Source organism: Rhinolophus sinicus, chromosome 12 (genome assembly GCF_057876585.1).
Source record: "Rhinolophus sinicus isolate RSI-liver-muscle chromosome 12, RSI-T2T, whole genome shotgun sequence".
In the NCBI taxonomy this organism is placed as follows: domain Eukaryota; kingdom Metazoa; phylum Chordata; class Mammalia; order Chiroptera; family Rhinolophidae; genus Rhinolophus; species Rhinolophus sinicus.
The window spans coordinates 18,763,690-18,784,244 of NC_142512.1; the positions used below are offsets into that span (position 1 = coordinate 18,763,690).

General features: G+C 56.4%; 1 protein-coding gene across 1 annotated transcript; it reads right to left on the reverse strand.

Moving 5' to 3' along the window:
* Positions 1–205: 205 nt before the first annotated feature.
* Positions 206–11,319, reverse strand: WDR81 (WD repeat domain 81). The gene is made up of 10 exons (XM_019755472.3): positions 7,396–11,319; positions 6,567–6,674; positions 6,110–6,300; positions 5,795–5,985; positions 5,354–5,519; positions 5,110–5,275; positions 3,746–4,435; positions 2,939–3,084; positions 2,476–2,655; positions 206–1,441 (listed from the first exon to the last, which is right to left on the reverse strand). The coding sequence occupies exons 1-10, from the start codon at positions 11,063–11,065 to the stop codon at positions 1,121–1,123; spliced, it is 5,829 nt and encodes a 1,942-aa protein (XP_019611031.3). The 5' UTR covers positions 11,066–11,319; the 3' UTR covers positions 206–1,120.
* Between the last annotated feature and the right edge of the window lie 9,236 nt (positions 11,320–20,555).

The window sequence follows — 20,555 nt, forward strand, 5'->3', positions numbered from 1 at the left end:
CTTACCCTCCCCAAGGGTGAGGGTTCTGGAAACTGGCTTGGGGCTACACAAATGAGAAGCCCTGTCCCTGTGCTGCCTGAAGAGCAATGATCAGGCTGCCTCCCCAGCTCCTGCCCCACTCCTCACCCTCTCCTCATTGCCCTGCAAGCTGCAGGATCTCAACTTTTCCCCACCTGACACCACCATCAAGAGAAGCCTCACTCAGTTCCATGGCTCTTCCAAAGGATTTATTGGTCATATTTACATCTATTGCAAATAGTGAGGAGACAGCAGGGGCCCAGTCCCAGACCTCATCTCTGCTCCAGAATGTGAGGACCTGGGGACGGCAGGGTCTTCCTGTCCCTTGGGAGATATCTGAGATGCAGAGATGGAATTCTTCTCACCCCTTCTCTCAGGATCTTGGATTCCCCCTCCCCATGCTCGCAGGGGTTCTGGGCCCAGGGGCTGCCTCCTCGGCTCAAGGCACAAACACTGTGGTTAGGGGTGGGCAGGCAAGGCATGGGTCACTCCTGGCAGGCACCAGCTAGCCTAGTCCATCTTCCCTCCCCTGGTCCTGACCTCTTTTTTGTCCTACTGGTCCCACACTGGACAGGACCTGGCTGGGTGGACACTTAAACCCCAGCCCAAGGCCCTTAACTCCTGAACCATGGCCAGCCCTCCTCAGAGGCTGAAGCCCAAGCACCATGGGGTCCTGGACTGGGGAAGTGCCTCTGTCCTTGGGGGACAGGGATACAGAGAGCCCAGCAAGGGGGGGGGCTTGGCTAGAGACTGGGTGGGCAGGGCCAGTCCCCTTCCCCTTCCCAAGCCTCCCTGTCCCCATGTGGAACCAGAGGGCAGACCTCGGGAGAAGAGAGCACAGCGATGCTTTCCCAGCTCCTCCTCTTGCTCCCTGCTGGCTGGGAGCAGCATCTCCCCAAGCCGTGAATGAGCTGAGCCTCGGTGGCTCTGGGGGTCAGGAACCCAGATCCTTACCCTGCCATAACTGGCAGGCCATGTGGGTGGGCACACAGGGCATGGGGCGTGAGGCTTGCATGAAGGGGGTCAGTGGGGAAACAAGGGTGAGAGGGTGGACGCCCGGAGGGTGTCTGCCCAACAGGGCCTGGCCAGCTCCTGCCTCAGCCTATGCCAGGAGGCGGATGACTCCATTGTCCGAGCCCAGCAGGAGGTGGCGTTTGGTGGGCAGCAAGGCCAGGCTGGTGAGTGTGCCACGGAAGTTCTCAGAGCTGAGCTTAGTGGTGGCCTGGGAGGGCGGCTCCAGCAGGGAGCAGACGCCAATCTTGTTGGCCACGGTTCCGGTGACCACCTCGCTGCCATACAGGTCGAAGGTGTGAATAGGGTCGGACGCCGACTTGTAGTGGTGTGTGGGCTTCTGTTCCAGCTCCTTCCAGACGGTCAAAGAGTGGTCAGAGGAGGAGCTGACCAGGATGCTGCCCTCCACCGCCTGCTCAGGGAGAGGAGAGCCTCAGCAGGGCCTGGGCCTTCCAGGTGCCCACCAAGCCTCAGGGTCTTCCCGTTTCCTCCCAGAAAGACCGGGCATCCTGAGCAGTGGACGAGCTACCACCCTCTCACACTATGTTAATGTTACTTAATATGACTATATTAAAGTGTCACTCACATAGTCATCGCTAGAGTTGGAGTACTTACTATGTTCAGGCATTGTGTTAGACGGGCCATGTTACCACGTTACCTTTCCATCTTTGTAACAACTCTATGAGGTAGATGCTGTCATTGTTCCAGCAGAGAAAAACTAAGGCTCAGAAAAGTTAAGTAAATCATACCAAAGTCACAGAGCCAGTAAGTGGCAGAGCCAGGATTAACACCCAGGCTGACCCCAGGGCCCTCCTGAATAGTCAGGATTGGAAAGTCAGAAATGAGAGGCATCTGGAGCCCAGGGGTTTCTGGGGGGTCCCGGAGGGAGCCCAGGCAGCCTGCCCCCAGCAGTGGCAGTGCACGTCCCCTGGCCTCCACTTAGGATGGGGAGGGAGTCCCAGTTGCCTGGAAAAATTATCCCACAAGTAGCCCTGTGCCTCACCTCCTATGCCTCCCTGAGGTCTGAGAAAGGAGGGGGTGGGGGGAGGCGGGAGGATACCCATGCCCAGTCTGTCCCTGCCCCCACCAGGGCAGCCCAGCAGGGGGCATGGACTCTGCTCAGTGGTCTGGGGGCAGTAAACATCCTCCCAGCGGAGCTTTATTTAACCTGAATTGGGTCACGGACAGGACCCGACCCCTGATCCTCCAAGCAAGACAAATATGGACAAGGGTTACTCATTAGAACATCTCCATGGAGTAGCAGGGTCAGCTCGGCCCCCTGAGGCCCGCCCCCATGGCCTTGCCCCTGCCAAGTCCCCACAGTGCACCTGGTTCCTGACCCTCCCTTACACTTGCCCTTGGGCAGGTGTCAGAGAGATCAGCTTAAGCCTGTCCAGAGGTGGGAGCCCAGAGCAGTGGGGAGGGGAAGGGGATCCGGTCTGTTACCTTGATCTGCAGGATGTCCCCTTCATGGGCAGGCCAGCCACGCAGAACCAGGCCTGTACGGGTGTCCAAGAGCACCATGAAACCCGAGGAGAAGCCAGCCACGACACTGCGGCCACTGGGGCTAACAGCCAGGGAGCGGACCAGCCCAGGGTTCAGCCCGCCGCCCAGGCGGAACTCATGCTGCAGGCAGAGGGAGACAAAGTGAGATGCCACCGCCGGCTGCAACCCGCTTCTCCCTGAGGTCCTGCTCAGCCCCCAAGTCCCCACAGCTGGAAGGCCTGAGCCTCTGTCCCCCATCAAGGGGAGAGCGCCTCCCATCACAGGCCAGAGGCCCATCCCCCAGGGTTTGCTGCTGTGGGTGAGCTCTCTCCAGAAGGAAACTACGCCCTGGCCTTCTCCCTTTGAGGTCTCTCCCCACTGCCAGGCACTTAGGCCAGGGCTCAGGGGACCAGACTCCCCTGACCTGCAGTCCAGGCTTCCTGCAGTCCACAAAGCGCAAGGTCGAGTCGGAGCTGGCCATGGTGATGCTGGTGTGGGGGGCAGGCATGACAGCCACAGCGGTCAGGGGCACCCGGCTGTCCGACGGCTCCACCGTGCGAAGGGTCTTCCCTGGGAAGCAAAGGTACAATGGATCTGAGGTCCCAGCAGCTGACGGAAGAGCCCCGACTCTTCATATCCCCCTAACCTACCCAATATCGGCCTCCCATATCCCAGAGAATCTCAGAAAATGCTTGCTGTTTCTTGACCCTCCCCCCTTCCTGCTTCCATGGCCAGGCCAGGCTCCTGTCCCCAAAGCAACCTCCTCTCTTCACACAGCAGCCTCTGACCAAATTCTATCTCCCTCTGTCTACCTCAGTGCTACTCTATCCCCTCTCCCTTTTCAGTTTTATTTCTCCCTACAATAATGCCAAAAACTAACGGAGCAACAATTTACCAAACATGTACTGCATGCCACCTGTTAAAACAAGCCCCTACATGCATTAGCTCCTAAACCAGTTGCTCTGATTCCCATTTTATAGGAGGGAAAACTTACGCTTCCAGCAGTGACGGGACTTGCTCAAAGTCATTCATCAAGTTAAGGTGGCAGAGCTAATTCAAATGCAAGGTCTAATGGATTCCAAGTTCTAACTGCTCCTCTGTGTGGCCTCACTGGGTCACCCCAAACCACACACCATGATACTCCAACCACCCCAGCCTTGAGCCCCCTTCCCAGAGGCCCGGTGGGGTACAGGATGGCAGTAACAAACAGGCCTCACCTGGGCCCGCTCACCTGTGAAGGGGTCCCACACGTGCACAGCCCCGTCACAGCTCACTACACACTGCGGGGCCTCAAGCTGGCCCACAAAGAAGACACTCTTGCGGTGCTGGGCGTAGATGAGGCGTGGGGCCGTCTCGCTGGTGCCGTCCCCAGAGTTGTAGAGCGGCCAGAGGCGCACGGTGCGGTCCTTGCTGCCACTCAGGAAGAAGTCCTCACTGCTCAGGGGTGCCACACATTTGACGGCCCCCGAGTGGCCCGGGAAGCTTTGCAGGCGGATTTGGTGGAAATGAAAGTGGGCATCCTGCTGGCTCACGCCAATCTCGTACTGCCAGTACGCCAGCCAGTTCCCGCTCAGCCCGTGGGCACTCCGTGGCAGCTCCCGCTTCAGGGCATTGTCCTCGCCCTCACTGCCAAGGCCCCCACTGCCCACCCCAGAAATGGGGCCCAGCGGGCCCGGGCTCTCAGGCTGAGAGTCATCGGGGATCTGGATGCGGTTCCCGACCAGGACGCTCCCAAAGGTCCCTGAGTGGCTGTCATCCTGAGGGCAGCCCCCACCCTGGGGGTCTGACTCAGGGCCTGTGGTTGGCACGTTGGGCTCCACGCTGGCAGGGTTGCGACAGCTCGGGCTGATGCTCTCCAAATACAGCCCTGCCAGCTCCCCCACCAGTTCGTGGTTAGGGATTATTTTCCGGATGATGTCACCTGGGTGGGAATGGAAGTGGTCCTAAGATTAGAAAAGATGGCAGACGGCAGCCACCACCCGTGCAAGGACTTGGGAACCACAGAAGACAGGGCAGGTACTGGCTGTGCAACTCTGAGCAAGTAACTCTTCGTCTCCAAGCCTCAGTTTCCTCCCCAGTAAAACATGGTCTCATTCATTCATTATGTATACATGAGCATCTTCTATATGTGCTGGGTACCATGCTGGGTATCAGAAACAGAACAGTGAACACGACAGAGCTTAGATTTCAGTGGGGGGATGACCACTAATCTGACCACAGAGGCTGTTCATCCTATTCAGGGAGAGGACACGTGGTAATGCTCAGCATAGTGTCTGGCCTGCACAGGAAGCTCCATAAATGTTGGGCTGACCACTCCTCTCAGACAGCTCCTAGAGTCTCAGCATGCCAGCCTGACTCCCCCACCTTCCCCAGGGACATGCTAGGTCACTCTTGTGCCTCTTGGCTGGCTAACGCTCAGTCTCTCGTATTATGTCACCTTGGGACTCAAGGTCTGAGGCCAAATCTCTTTGCTCTGGCCCAGAGAACTATGCTTAACACCCACTACTGACTCTAAGTGCAAGGGGAGCATGGGGCCCTCCCAGGGGAAGAGACATAGCCGCAGAGTCTGCGTGAGGGAACATGAGGGGGCAGTACCCAACAGGCAGGAGAAGGGCACGTAGATTGTGTATGCCATCTCCAAGGTGAACACCTTCTGCAGCTCATCCAGCAAGGTGGGGTCCACCAGCCGCTGCTGCCCATCAGAGAAGGTCACTTCTGGCAGCTGGCCCTCACTGCGGCCCACGGGATCCAGCTTCAGATCCTGGGGGAAGGAAGCCCAGGGAGTCAGCTGGGTCCACAGTCCCTACCCCGCCCATCCTAGCGAGGTCGGTCTGCCCACCTGATGCCGAAGCTCGTGCAGCTGAGAGAAGACTTGAAAGAAAGTGGCCACGGGCTCACTCAAATGCTGCTGGACCATCTCCTGTCCAATACGCAGGCAGATAAGGGCAATGAGGCTGATGGTTTTCATACACAGGACAGTCCGGGCCTGGGCTCCACTTGGGAACCTGGAAACAGAGCCTATAAACTCCAGCTCCCCACTCTGTGGGACTTGCCCAGAATCTATCAAAAGCTGTAAGTGAAAAGAGCTACAAGACCAGCTGGTCCAAACCAGATGAGGAAACTGAGGCACAGAAAGGTGTGGCTTGCTCAGGGTCACACAGCCGGGATCAGAACCAGGACCCAGTGCAGTGTCACCGGACTCTCCAAGCTTCCCAGCCCCCCAACCCTCATAACCCCCTCAGCCGGGCTGCTCCCCACACAGGATGCGGCAGGGGCCTACCCTGTGACAAGGGACGTCAGGAAGCTGAGAACAGGCAGCAAGACCTCGTGGCTGATACGGGGCAGAATGTCCATGAGGGTGGTGTCTGAGAGGTACACGATGATCTTCTGAGTGAGAGTCACGGCTGCCAGCAGCCCCGCTTCCTTACGGCTGTTCAGTCGACTGGGGCTTGAGGTGCTACCCGGGGCCACCTAGGGCCATAGAGTTGATGAGAGCCAGACTGCCCTACAGACCCCCTGGCACCCCCAGAGAGCCCAGGTCGGCCCTCAGGCTCCTCAGATCCCCAGCCCCCAGCCTGCCACATGGGGGACTCACCAGGTAGCTGATGTAGGGCAGGTACTGGTAGGTGAGAACGGGCTCCCCATACAGATGCGCGATGTGGAGGAGGCAGCTGAGCACAGGCCCCGATACTATATCACCCAGGACCGGTCTCTTCTGGTAAATGTTACCAGCACTCAGCGGGGGGCTCTCATCACTGCTCACCATGAACTGCTGCCGAGTAGACCCTGCCGAGAAAGGGCCAGCAGCCTTGAGTGCTAGCAGAGGGCAGGAGGGCAGCTTTTCCAGGGACTGTGGTAGCCGCTCCTGCTCACTCTAGCCAGGGGTCTGCCCTATGCCCTACCTAAGGAAGGAAGGGATTTTTACAGACTGGGACCCAGGACTTAGCTGCAAATGGTCTGCAGTAGGCGTGGGAAGGATCCCCTAGAGAGGACTGAAGATGAGCAGAGAGACTGGGAGAAGCTTCATCTCCAGCACTGACCACAGGCCTTACCAACATAACATGATGTCAGCAGGCGGAGCAGGTTCCGGGCCACGTGGCGAGAGGCCACTGTGGGGCCGAGCTTGGCGGACAACCAGCGGACCATCTTGCAGGCTGTATCTGCAGGATGGGAGCAGGCCCTGAGCTCTTCAGATAATCGTGGCTCACCACTCCTCCCACTCCACCCAACCCAGCACCCCACCCAGCCAACCCTGACTACAACTCTGCCCAAGAGCCCAGACTGAGCCTGGTCACCCCATACCACCTGCAGGACTCTGGCTTTGGGGCTGCTCCAGGTTACCTCTCCGGTGAATCTTCTCCAGTTCATAAATGAGGCCCTGGCTGCACCCTAGCTACCTCCTCCTCTGACCTCTGCTCCCTGCTCTTCCCTCCGCTCTCAGTCTAACTGTGCTGGCCTTTCACTGATTCTTTAATGGAACGACAGCCTTAGAGCCTTGCACATGCGCTGTTCCCTCTTGATGGACTGCTCTTCCCATTGCAGACCCTGCCATTTTTGCCTACCTACTACTCATTGAAGCTCACCTGGCCCTACTTTCAAGGAAGCCTTCTCTGACCCCTGAAAATAGATCCAAGCCCCATTTTATATTCCCTCGTAGTCCCCAGCTGTGTTCTTTATAGCACTACCACAATTTGTACTTACGTAGGATTATCTACAACATGGCATCTCCTCTGCTAGATGTGAGCCCCAGCAGGGCAGGCCCACATGGATGCTGCATGTGGGTATGCTCAACCTACTGCTTGGTGCAAAGTAGGTGCTTGGGAAATGTTGAGTGAAAACCAGACGACTGTTTGACCAACACCTCCAGACCTGAGAACTCACCAAGAAGGATCTTCTGTTCTTTGCCCTCTGACTGCTCGGTCAGCGGCTCCTCCTCTTCCTCCCCATCTGCCCCGCCGCCATCAGCCACAACAGTATCCATGGACAGGACCGTGTCGGAGAGAGTGAGCTCAGATGCCCCAGTGACCTCATCTTGCTCCCCCTCCTCCTCCTCCAACACCACACTGCCGTCTTCTTCCTCCTCTTCGTCCTCTGAGCCTTCACTTTGCTTCAAGTCTTGGCAGCTGTCACCTGACTTAAGGCTACTCTTGTCCACAGGGGCACCCCCCTCATCTGCAGCCCGCTCCTCGCCCAGGGAGGTCTCGCTGGTGCTGCTCTTATCACTCAGCCGGCCCAGGCTCACGGCTTCAGCTTCCTCGGGCTGTGGGGACTCAGCCACGTAGAGCCCGGCTTGGAAGTCCTCTGTCTCGGGGAGGTCAGCCTGGTCATGGAAGCTGACGCCAGATGTATAGTCTGGGAGCTCGAGGCCCGAGGAGGTAGCAGGCTCCCCATCCATCTGTATCTCCTCCCCAAAGGCACAGGAGCTGGGCCTGGCCCCTGGGAGACCACTTTCCTCATCTTCAGCAGCCCCTGCCAGGCCCTTGCTTTCCTCCTGGGAGGCCTCCACACCAGCCAGCACCTGCAGGACGTGGGGCAGCAGGTGGACGAGAAAGGCCTGCAGGCCCAGTCGCACCATCAGCTGGGCCACAAAGCAGTCGGTGTACAGGTAGAAGCGGCCGTGGAGCCGGCAGGGGCTCTCGTAGGCACCAATGAGAGGCTTCAGCAGGTACTTATTAGCATTTTTAGGGCCCAGAGCCTTGGCTACAGGTTCAAAAAGGTACCAGGCCGTATACACTGCTGTGTGCTCCTCAGACATGAGTGACAGCACAAAGGGCAGCAGGATCTCCAGGCCCTCTGGGGTGATGTCACTGAGCACTGCACCCAGTTGCTGCCACAGAGCAAAGACCAGTTCCCGTCCCTGAGCTTCATCTTCCACATGCCTCGCCTGGTACAGAAGGATGAACTTGTGCAGTGCTGGGAAGTACGGAGGAAAGGGAACCACGGAGCTGAAGGGGCTGAGGAGCTGGGCTGGGCACGGGGGAGGCAATCCCTGGGAAATGGGCCTGTACTCAAACAGTGGGCCCAGCTTGCCCCTCCCTGCCACCACGGGGCCCTCATGTCCACTCAGCTGCAGGAGCATGTCCAGCACGGGCTGCAGAGACACAGGGACCTCCTTGAGATGGCGTGTGCAGAGCCCCCGGACAGCCTCGAAGCGTACCCACAAAGGCGCATCGGGCTGCAGTGTTCGGACCCTGGTGGCAAACACCATCTCAGCCAATAGGACACCCAGTGCCTGCATGTCCCGATGGAAGAGGTCCTGCAGCTGCACAGGTGGCTGGACCTGGGGCTGCTCAGGCACCTCCAGCTGGCCCCCTAGGCCTTTGGTCAGGAAGTTGCCTAATTTCTCCAGCTCTTCCAGAGCCTGCACAGGATTGAAGCCCTCTGGGAGAAGAATCTTCCCCTCCTCACCTTCCCCAGGGTCTGCCCCTGCAGCTTTGTTCTTGCGACCTGATCGAGAGGCTGAGGCCACTGAGAAAGACAGGAGCCCTGGAGGGGCTTGACTGGAGGAAGAAGAGGGGGGTCCCAGCTGGTCACCTGTTTTCCCAGCAAGGGAGATGGAATCCAGAGCTTCCGTGGCCTGCTCCAAGTCATCTTCCCCTGCCACAGGCCTGTCTCGGGCCCAGCCAGCTTCACAAGGAGTGGCCTCCAAAACTGGCCTTCCCATCCCATTTGTAAGGTGCCCCGGGAAGTCCTCCCGACCTGTGCTCTCTTGGATGGTCTGGAACATCAGCCTAGGGATGAGTGGAGGCTCAGGGGCAAGGGCGGGAGCCCCGGCCAGGCGCTGGGGATGTGGCTGATCAAAGAGCTGCACCACACCGTAGCTGGTGAGGTGCGTGTGGGCATCCACCAGGTGCAGGCACACATTCTTCTCTTTCACAGCCTCCTTTCCCTGGAGTTTGTAGCCGAAGGTGAGGTCAATCCAGTGGTGAAGGTCCTGAGACACCTCGCGGCTCTCCAGCAGTGCCCGGTGGGCATCCACGAACTCCTCGCTGGAGCCACACCAGGCTGGCACGTCCAGGTCAGGCATGTCAGGGTGGATGGAACAGAAGATAGAGGGATCAGTGTAAAATTCGGGGATACATTCATCAGGTGTCCAGTTCTGCATACGCTCCATGCTAGCGGGGTACTCATGGGGCTCCCATTGCGCCCGCACATGTCCACAGAGCACCGACCGGGGTGTGCGCCGAGCCTTATATACATAGTATGTGATGTCGGAGAGCACATCTGAGATGTGGTGAGGAACATGAGGCGGCTCGCCACCACCTGCTCCACCTGCCACAAACGCCTGCCGCGTCATCTCATACGTGAAGTCCAGCTGCTTATCCCCCTTGTTGAGGCGGAACTTGGACTTGCGCAGGTCTCGGAAGCGCCCGTGGGGTGTGGTGAAGTCCACCACCCAGGGTAACACTGGGTGGTAGTTGGGATCCCCCTGCCGCCGACCTGCCAACCGATTCAGCTGCATGAGGTAGTGGAAGTTGCTGATGCGGCCATGGACCCAGTCTATCACAAGGCCCCTAAGTTCCTCCTGACAGGTGGGACATCCGGGTCCCCCTCCTCCCTCCTCTCCAGGTTCACCGTCTGTCCCACCCCTTGCTACAGGGGTCTCCTCATTCTCATCCTTCTCGGGCCTCTCATAAGCACTCAGGTCCAGCCGGAGTTCGCTGCAAAGCTTCTCATCCACAGCGATGTGGTGCAAAGACAGGGCTCCACACGCTAGTCCCTGGTGGTGACAGACATCCATGGCTCTCAGCACACGGAAGAGAATGAAAAGCACTTTGGCTTGGCTGTTGGTCAGCTTGGCAGGGCTGAAGGTGACCACATCATGCAGGGAGAACTGCATATAAGGATGTACCACATAGAGCATCTCCTGAGATTCCAGCAGGGCCTCAGCTCTCAAAAGACTAGGACAGGCTGGGCTGCCCGGAGTGGGACAGGGTCCATCTCTGGCATGAGGTGGGCCTTGGGTAGTTTCACCCACTGGCAGGAAGTGGCAACCATACACCCTCTGCAGAGCTTGTCTTACTGAGTCCAGGGCAGGGACAGATGAAGGGGCAAGGCTAAGACTATAGGGCTGCGCATAACTATGATATGCATGGTGCCACAGGTTGCGATAATTCTGAGCAGCCACATCCTGCATGAAGCGATTGAGGGTTTCAGGGCTGCAGGACCCCTCCTCAAAGGGCAGGCCACCGCCCAGCGGGTAGGACAGCCTCCGTTTCCGCAGCCCGTGCACCTCTATGCGCGTCCAGCCGGGGGGCAGCCTCTGCACCGAGCGTTGCAGTAGAGTCCTGACTTCCGCTTCGCCCAGGCCCTCTGCCCGGGGGCAGGGTCCCGGGGGCAGCCGATGCTCGCGGAGGTTGGCCAGCCAGCGCGCGGGCACTAGGGCCACCACGTGGGTGCCCCCTGGGGCTGGAGCCAGCTGCCGGGCATCGATGTTCAGGTCCCTCTCCACGCTCTGGAGTAGCTCCTCCATGTCAGGGCTTGGGGACCGGGACCAGCCCTCCAGCCCGATGGTAAGAGCGACTTCCCGCCCCTTATTCCCCAGGGCCATCCCTTCCTGGCCGCCTGGGGGCAGCGCGGGGTACAGCCCGGCCACAGCCCTCCTAGCGATGGCTTCCGGGGTGCCAGACCGGCGGGGTAGGGAGGGGCAAGGCACAGGGGCTGGGGCGGAGGCGGTGGGGGTGGGCCGGGGACTGGAGCGGAGGGCGGGGACGACCTTACCCCTCCGCAGGGTCCTGCGCTCCGGGCGCGGCAGGGCGGGCGCTGCGGGGTGCCAGCGCCCCGCTCTACGGTGACCGGTCAGCTGATGCTGTTCACGTGATCGCCCCGGCACGGAAACAACCGCACGTGGCTCAAACCCGCGGGCAGGACCCGCCTCCGGCCCGCGCCACCGCCATGCGGGCCTCCGTGCCCTCCTGCCAGCGCTCCACTCTGGGCTGGTAGCGGTTTCACTTCCTCCCCGGCTGGAAGGGGTTCCAGCCGGCGCTGCAGGTGGAAGGGAGAGGGATGCTGCACCGCCCACGAGACTTGCCCTCCCACCCCTGTTTCCTCCTGCTCCAGAACGCTGATCTAGGGAGGTTTTTCCCAGAGATCCCTGCCTTTAGCGGGCTGGTCCCCCCTCAGCCCTCTGGTTTTGCAGATAAGAAATCAAAGGCAGAGCTGGGACTTTTGACATCAAGTCCCTTCAGCGCTGCCTTCCAAAAGGAGCTTTTAACTTTCCAAAACATTTCATCAGTAACATTCCATTTGGCCCTCATTACACTCCGTGAGGCAGGGAGGACAGTTATTACTGTTGATATTTTACAGGTGATAACCAAGAGCCGCCAAAGAGGCTTATCCAGGTGACAGAATGGAGACTTTCTGCCCTGGAGTCCTCTCACAGCCCGCTTACAGCCTGCTTTTTTTTTTTTTTTTTTTTTTTTTAAATTCTGGGCGATCTGAGGGAGAAAAGTGGCCCAGGCCCAGAGGCCTGGAGTTTTTGGAAGGATATGTTCCCCCAAGACTTCCTTTTGAAGCTCAGCTTCTGCAGTGCCACACAGCCTGCCTACTGTGGTCAGAGTCTTGCAGATGCCACGGTGGCTGGGGGGGAGGGTGCAGCACGGGATAGGGAGCGGAAACCAGAGACTTGGCACCAAAACCATGTAACTCCTTCAAGGGGTCTCAATTCTGACTCATTTTCAGGACAGATGGGCCATTGTCTGCAGTGAAACCACTGGCTCTGTTTTTCTGAGTCTCACTCCTAGGAGAGTTTGCCTCCTGTAGGAGTTTGGTGTTAGAGGTGTGATGGTTCCATAAAGGCACTTAAGAAAAACTAAAATCCAAATTAGAGAGGATACAGGCATGGCTCTGCTGCCATGATCTGATTCCATCTGTATCCTCTTTCTTCTTCTTCCTTTTTTCTTTTTTTTTTTTAATGTTTGGGTGTGCTTACTTTATTTTTCAATTTACTTTTTTCTATTTTGTATTAGTTTTAGGTGCACAAAACAATGTAATAGTTAGACATTTATCATTTATATTCCTGACACAGTGACAACCCCCTCCCCCCTGTATCCTCTTTCTTGAAGGTGCAGCTGTCGCCCCTAATGTGCTTGGTCACAGGACCTTGGGTAGTCATTACGTAAAACCACCATTTATGGAGCACTGGTTAGGATCTAGGCACCATGGGACGCACTTTGCATATCTTGTTTAATCCTCACCACAACACTTTTAGGGAGAAATTTTTATACCCATTTTAGGATGAGGAAGCTGACCACCTTAGGTTAACTTGCCCAATGTCACATAGCTAAGAAGTGGTAGAGCCGGGATTCAAACCCAAGCCTATTTCATTCTAAAACCAATGTCTTTGTACTATTTGGCTATGCACTATTGTTTTTTTCACCTCGGAAATTAGGGGTTCCTTTACAATATTTTATCCTCAGGTACCTTGGTCTGAATACATGAGACCAGAGGACAGGTTTTGATGATCAGGAGAAATCTTAATAACTGCCCAATTCCCATTATCCTTAGCATACATGTCCCATCCCTTTCCCACCCAAGGCCCTTGGGGTAGACCCTTCTCCATTTTTGTTCTGCTAAGTATGGCTAAGGCCCTGCTCAGTTTCTCCTGACCTTGCCAAATCAGTACCTGCTTCTTAGTACCAATAAAATTGGGTCCACCTGGTCTCTGCTCTGGTCTCAGTTTACCTAGACTGAGCTGGCATTCCTTTTTCTGCAAGTCTGCATGTGCCCTGCCCTCTAGTGGTTTTCGCTTGCAATGCAACAATGACAGTGGGTTTAACAAATCTTTCCTCTTAGAATTCTTTCCTTCCCTTGAGTAAGAAAGTTCTTGCCATGCTGGGAACTGGTGCACTAAGATTTATGGGTCTATGACATCTTCCCCAATCTGAGCCCTGAAACAGTGGTTTTCAAACTTTCTGATGTACTTCTGATTGAGTAGTCTGGGGTGAGACCCAGGAATCTGAATTTTTAACAAGCATTTCAGGTAATTCTGGTGCAGGCAGTCTGCAGGCCACATCTTGAGATATCAACTGTAGTCCCAAATTTCCCCTGAATCCCAACCCAAGCACCCTTGAGCTTTGGGTAATCTGGGGCCAAATTAGACACTCCCCTTCACTAACCTCAATATTGAGTTTCCTGGAGGTCATGGCTTGGATAGTCAGGCAGGCTGCAGCTGCCCTGGCAGTCAGCCCATACCGAGTGAGGTTAGCCTTTACCGATCTGACAGGGAGAAAAGCGAAGGAAGCTAACATTTAGTGCTTGTGGGCCAGTGGACCAGGCACAGGGCTAGGTGTTTTCAAACATAGTCCTTTTTTAATCCCTGCAATAAACCATAAACTTATTATTCACTCTGTTTTGTAGATGAGGAAATTGAGGCTCGGAGATGTTAAGTATATTCGTAAGCTCACAGCTGGTAAGAGCTGGAATTTGAATCTAAGTTTGTCTAACTCAGTGGTTCTAAACTGGGGGCGATTTTGGCTCCCAGGGACCATTTGGTAATGTCTGGAGAGGCTTTTGGTTGTTGTGGGGGGCAGGGTATGTTGCTAATGGCATCTAGTGGGCCAGTGATGCTGGCCCCCACAATAATTATCCAATCCAAAATGTCAATAGTGCTGAGGTTGAGAAACGCTGGACCTAAACACTGTGCTTTTGCCCGATAGGGTAGGATAGTGAGGGGATGGAGATTTAGCAGAACAAAATGGAGAAAGGCCTACCCCAAGGGCCTTGGGTGGGAAGGGATTGGGACATCTATGCGAAGGATAATGGGAATGGGTCAGCTGGTAAGATTTCTCTTCCTTCCAAGCTTGGCCAAGGCCCTGCTCAGTTTCTCCCAACCTTGCCAAGTCAGTCCTGGGAATTCACACTGAGCTTGTCCTGGAGTGACCCTGACTCCCAGCTCAGGGTTGGGGCAAAATATTTACCTAGGTCTTCCTGAAGGACTTCCCAACCAAAGCCCCTGGTTCCTGGGGCTTTGCATTCCACCTTCAGCCCCTGGGAAGTTCCTCATTAGCTCCCTTGCTGTGGAGGGTGAGAATGTAAAAACTGGAGCAGCCAAGGACCAGGTGGCATCTAAGAACAATTAGAAGTGGAATGAATGAGCAAAGCCATGAGGTCCCTTAGCAGGCCCCTGTCTGGGGAATAGGGCAACTTGAGCAGGGAGTAGGGGCCAGCGGGCCTGGGAAGCAGGGTTCTGATCCCAAGAGGCTTGCTTTCCACAGCTATTCCTCTCCCCTAGGCTTGGTCCGCAGCTTCACTGGACTTTCCCCAGTACTTCTTCCTGGAGCCCCCACATACCCTCCAGCCTCCATTCTGGGCCTCCCCAATACTGGCCTCCCTTACTAGACCAGGGAAGGCGGGTGGGAGCTGACTGCTGACAGGAAATACCTCTCGTTCCAAGCTCAGAACCTCTGGAGAACTAATCAGTAGAATGGGGGTGGTGGATTGGGGTGGGGGGGGTGGGGGGGGCAGGTGGAGACAGTCTTGGAGTGACAGGGGAAAGTACATACAAGCAGGTCCCCATATTTGGGGTTCCATCTCTTTCCTTCCCTCCCCACCCATGGGGGGTGGGGGAATAAGGGGATGGAGTAGGGCAGGCCAGGAGGAAGATGTGGTAACAGCTGATTCGTCCCTTGAGGTCACACTTTCCACAATCAGCTGTTACTGGGGTGGAAGGCAGGAAGTTTCCTTAAAGGCACAATGTTCTGAACACAAGTTCAGAATTCAGGAGCTCCTAGGAACCACAGCAATCATTTAGCGGAGCCAGTATTTAATACAGAAGGAATTATCTCACCCTCCAGGCTAATCTTTCTGGCTCATAAATTACCCTTACCCCCAATTTGGAGCCTATGGAAAAGTCATGGATCCCTGTGTACGTGTATCTCTTCGGTGCAGGATGGGGGGGAGTGACGAGGTGGCGTGGATCCTAGACTTGCCCCTTTAAATAAGCAGTCCAGCTGCTTTTGCCAAGTCATTGGGTTCCTCTCAGATTTTTGCCCATCCCCCGCCCCTCTAGACTCTGATTGGACCCCAGGAAAGGAGCCGCCTCCTCATTGGTCTCTACCTGTGAAATCTCTTCCCTAAGTAGGCCTGAGTCCGTGAAAAAATTCTGGAGGGCGGGACAGAATGGGGGTATTAGGTATTGGATGGGGTTGCCGACCACTTGTACTTTGACACGGCCCATCCCCTAGTTTCTGACCTCAAGTCTTCCTTCTATCCTCAGGTGAAGACTGTGCCATGAATCTTTTGTTAGGAAGCGCCTCTGTCTGCGACTGGGACGAGACATCTCCGAGAAAAGAAAAGCCTCCTGATCAGGAAGCTCCCCCAACCCCAGGACAGGTGGACTAGATCTCTCCAGTGAAAGCTGGGGCTTGGCGAGATGGGCAGTCCTCCCTCCCCCGAAAGCTCTCAGGAGTTCTCATTCTATGGCAGAGTCGGCTGCCCTGTGGGCTGATTCAGTTCTGCTCACTCCTGCTGCTTCGCCTGTTCCACCTTTCCTTACGGAGTTATCGCCTCCTGTAGAAGTTAGCAAATCCGTTTGGGGGTTGTCTAAAAGAAGCACTCAAGGCTTCCAAAAGGAGGGGCTGTAGCCCTTTAAGGACTTCGCCGGGAGGGTTTCAGAGATGAGTTTAAAAATGCCAACTCACAGAGCGCGCTGGATTCTGGGAACAAGGTGTCAGATGGAGAACTACATTGACCAGTATGCACTGCAAACACACTCGCCTTTACTTCCTTCTGCCCTTTAGGACTCTGGTTTGACGTAGAGCTTTTCCAAGCAAGTAGCCTAAGTGGAAGGCTGAGCCACACCTTTTCACCTATTGGCCAGCTCGTGAGGTGGTAGGCGTGGCTTAGTGCCACTCCACTAAGCAAAGGGGTGGCCTCCTTGCCAATCAGAACTAGGACGGCCGGAGAGGCGGGACCAGGGTGAAGAGCTGGCGCCCCCGAGTGGGTGTGGTCACGCTGCCCACCAGTTGGCGGTGATTGGCCCTGGGAGGTGCAATCGCAACTTGTGCGTCACGACGCCGCCAGCTGATCGGAGACTGGAGCCGGTGTGTGCTGGGCGCTGGGAAGAGACCGCTGCCGGCCTTGGGGAACGGACGCACTGATTTGGTCTCCTACCCTCAGCATCCCCCCATGCACACACCCAGCACCAGGTGGGTGTGAGCTGGAGTCCTGACGGCACAGCAGAGAAGCATGCTAACTGGGTAATGGGGGCAAGTAGGGTCCTGGCGGCCACACCCTGCCCTTCCGGGGGAGGGGAGAAGGGGCGGTGGGGGGCAGGAGCACTCTAGGGGAGAGGGGCCTGGCCTGGCTGGAGTAGTGTGTCAGGAGGTTTTAAAAGAGTCCAAGACAGGAGTCGTGGCGGAAGGTCTTGCGGAGTGGCTGGGAGGAAGATGAGGGGCCGGAGGGCTTGGGGCGGCTAACCTCGGTGCCCCCTGGTCTGTGGATACGGGAGCCGGCCACCCAAACGGGAGGATTTGGACAGGGCTGGTAGCGGTAGAGGTGCTTTGACTACTGGCACTCACTAGGTCAGGGCCAGCTGAACGCCCTGGCAGGGAAGGGGTCTCTGGGCGGGCCGGCCCTTCCTCTCATTCCCTCCAGGGGATGTTATGTAAGGGGGGAGGGGAGGGGAGTAGGGGGCGGCGGTGCGGGGGCCTTATGCAACGCAGAGGTTAGGATTTCACCGCGGTTGGTGGAGGGAGCGGGCAGGAGGAGGGCCTGGAAACTCTACCCCCCCCCCCAGCCTAACTAACCGTCTTGGGCCGAGAGAAGGTCACCTCTGCACCTCCCCCAAGCTTGTCCGGTTGTGGGGCCCCTAGCCCAAACCTGGCCCTGACCGCCTGGGAAGCCGGCTGGCTGGGTGGGGCGCCTGGGTTAGTCATCACTGGGCTCCTTCTCTCCCCACCTCTCGGCCAACTCTTAGCCCCTCCCCGTGGCCTCGGCTAGGCTATCGCCCCCACCTCTCTTCGGCCCTAGTTGCAGCCTCCAACTCATTTGGCCTGTCATCCTGGCTGTCAGACTGGGCTGAAAGCTGTCAGGGTGCCAAAGGGTTGATGGAGCAGCTGGTCAGAGGGTCAGTGCCCTGGACCCACCCCGCCTCACAGCCAAGGGCACCTGCTTGGCACAGACTCTCAGCAGCCGCTGAGTGACCAGAGCCGGCTCAGACAGAGGGGAATAGGAGGGAGTTGGGACTGGTCACCTGGGAGAAGGAAGGTACCATAAAGTTCATGCTTCCCTAGAGGGTTTTGTAGTTTGAAAACCTCCCACCCCGACCCTAATCTTTCTTACTCTCTGAGTATAGAAATCTGAAGGCAAGACCTCCTCGGCCCCTCCCATTGTCATGGGCCTGCCCTGGGCCTGAGTGTCAGCACAGACCCGCCCTCCCCAAGCTTATAGCCCCCAAGCCTGCCACGCCCCCAGCCCCCTCCCTGGGCCATGCTGCAGGGCCCGGCTTTTCCTGCTGATTCATGCGTTGGAACTGTGGAGGCGGGGCTTGGAACTTGGAACAAAGTTCAGACATGGAGGGGCAGGCAGACAGCCTGGAATTCATACCAGATGTACCCGGAATGCTCAAGCGGAATGCCTGGCATTTGAGAATCCTGGGGAGGCTGCCCAACCACCCTGCCCAATCTCTCCCCCCTCCAGCCTCTGGTCCCCGTCCTCTTCTCACAGTCTCAGGAGCCTCTGCTGACCTTCCAAACTCTAGACCTCCTCCCTTCCTCACTCTTCCCCAGATGCAGGCCCCCGAAACCTTTCTTCCAGCTGAACTCCTTGGGAACAAGTCAGTTGGGCTGATCCCTGAACTCATATTTCCAGACCTAAGATACAACTCACCTAGTATATGGGCGACAGATGGGGTGTATTCAGCGTCCCAGGTCCTGCCTTCTCTGAATGCTGAGTAGGCTGCTCACTCCCTGCCCTCACCGGGGTAGCTGGGGCAAGGAGGGTAAGAGCAGGCCTGGGTTTCTACAGCATTCAGCTCTGGAAAGAGGAGCAAGGGAAGTATGTTTAGAGCTGCCTCTTGTCACTGAAGTTAACAGCTCCTGCAGGCTCAGGTCAGAGCCAAGAACCCTTCATTAGAAGACTGAGTATCTGCTGGGGCTGGACTTAGATGGCCAGTGGGACAGTGTCCCTGTGACATGGCCCTGCTCAGGTCTTTCCCATTTTTCTTCCCTTTCCCTTTAGGATCCTGTGCCTCCCACACTCTCACCTGGCTGAGCCGCAGTAGTTCTTCAGTGGCAAGCTTTATGTCCTGACCCAGCTAAAGCTGCCAGTTGAAGAACTGTTGCCCTCTGCCCCTGGCTTCGAGGGGGAGGAAGAAGAGGAAGAAGAGAAGGAGGTGCTTTCCCCCTCATCTTGAAGGTGACAGAACTGGGGCTGGGAAGGTCTGAACAGCAGGAGTAATGATACCTTTTCGGGAATGGGAGCCCTGTTCAGTTGGAGAGCCTTCCCCCCCATTGGACCAGCAAGAGAGAACAATTTTAGATTAGAAAACTTGGCTGAACTAGGGGGTAGATGGCTCTGACTAGCCAAGGTTAGTTGGTCTTTGTATGACAATGGGAACAAGTAGAGCAAAGAAAACCCTGTCTACTCCTTTACCCAGATGTCTTTTTTGACCCTCCTTCCTTGTCCCCCATTCTTTCCACTCGCCTTTCCAGATGAGGTCCAGAAGTAAGTTTCCTCTCAGCAAAAAGGTCAGACTGAAATGCTCATCTGAGTAGTCATCCCTCTGCTCTTACCTTTCCCTGCATTTTCTTAGACTGGCTCAGACTCTAGATTCAGGGATACTCATCCGTATGTGAAACCCTCATAGACCTCCCGTCTCAGCTTTCTCCACCTACCTGTGCGATTGGGAAGCGCCCAGTTGAGTATGCATGAGGGAATCAGAAACCCACTTTGCAGACTCAGAGCTTGAGATGGGAACAAAACAGCTTTTCACATAAGCTATTGCCCAACCCCATCCCTGACCATAACCCTAGGAGCTGGAGGTGGGGGGGGGGGGGCTGGAGGGAGAGGCTAATAGGAATTCAGTCTGATTTCCCACCATGCAAAGGTGGCCCCAGGCTTCCCCTGCCACCCAAAATAGGACTGCGGCTCCTGATGGGGTTCCAGCTACCATTGCTCTCTTTATTTCCTCACTTTACTTTCTAGGATAGTGTGTGAGACTCAGCTCAGGCCTGTGCAGGCAGGAAATTCTCCCCTCCAGCAACCAGGAGAGCTAAATTGTGGGATATAGTCCCCACTGGGGGATCAGGCAGTGTATACCTGCCACTCCCAGCTCTTGATCCAACCTCACTCTTGGGCTCAGGCTCTGGTGTGGTTCAGCCTTGGTCCAGTCTGTCTGCCTGAGAAGGTGGCCACGTTCAGGGACTACAAGAAGCTGTTTGTTCTATTTTGGTGGAGGAGGTATACAGGGAGCTGGGTCTTACTCCCCATTTATGAGAAACTGAAAGATTCAGAAGAGAGAAGACCATTGAACCCAGCTTTTCTGCAGCCTAAGCTGAATGTGTGTGGGACTGCGTTCAAAGGGGGAGGGTAGACTGAGTCCACTCATAGGCCACAACAAAGACCACTCTGTCCCTGGATATTGCTTCCATCCTTTCTTCCCCTCCTCGCTTCACTGGCCAGTGTCTCCCTCCAGCCCTGGGTGTGTGGCTCTGTCATCCTCACCTATCATGGAGCAGAGATGAGGAAGAGCAGCCTGGGAACACAGGCTGGCAGAAGACCAGTGAAGGACAAGGCCTGGAGAGCACAGGGCCCTGTCTGGGCACCTTGCAGAGGAGGCCCATAAAGGCCAGGAGCACCCCAGGAGGAGAGAGGACAGCCAGCCTTCATCAAGAACAAGCTTCCAGCCATCTTCTTCATTCATCATTTCTCTCCAGTCTTTCCGTCTCCCTCAGAGATGTGGGACCATATTAAAGTGTCCTGTGGCCTCATCCTCCTACTTCCACCTCTCATGCACCCTGCAATTTTTATATAAGCTGCTTCAAGGAGCAAGAGCCAGCTGTGAAAGGACATATACAGGAAATTCATAAAATAAATTCAAA

What these genes read in the sequence shown, in the direction of transcription:
- WDR81 (XM_019755472.3), bottom strand. Translation starts at nt 11,065, where the DNA reads ATGGCCCTGGGGAATAAGGGGCGGGAAGTCGCTCTTACCATCGGGCTG. An exon ending in TGCACGAGCTTCGGCATCAG is followed by an intron (nt 5,276 to 5,353) that starts GTGGGCAGACCG and finishes TCCTTCCCCCAG; the next exon opens with GATCTGAAGCTGGATCCCGT. An exon ending in GGGACATCCTGCAGATCAAG is followed by an intron (nt 1,442 to 2,475) that starts GTAACAGACCGG and finishes CTCCCTGAGCAG; the next exon opens with GCGGTGGAGGGCAGCATCCT.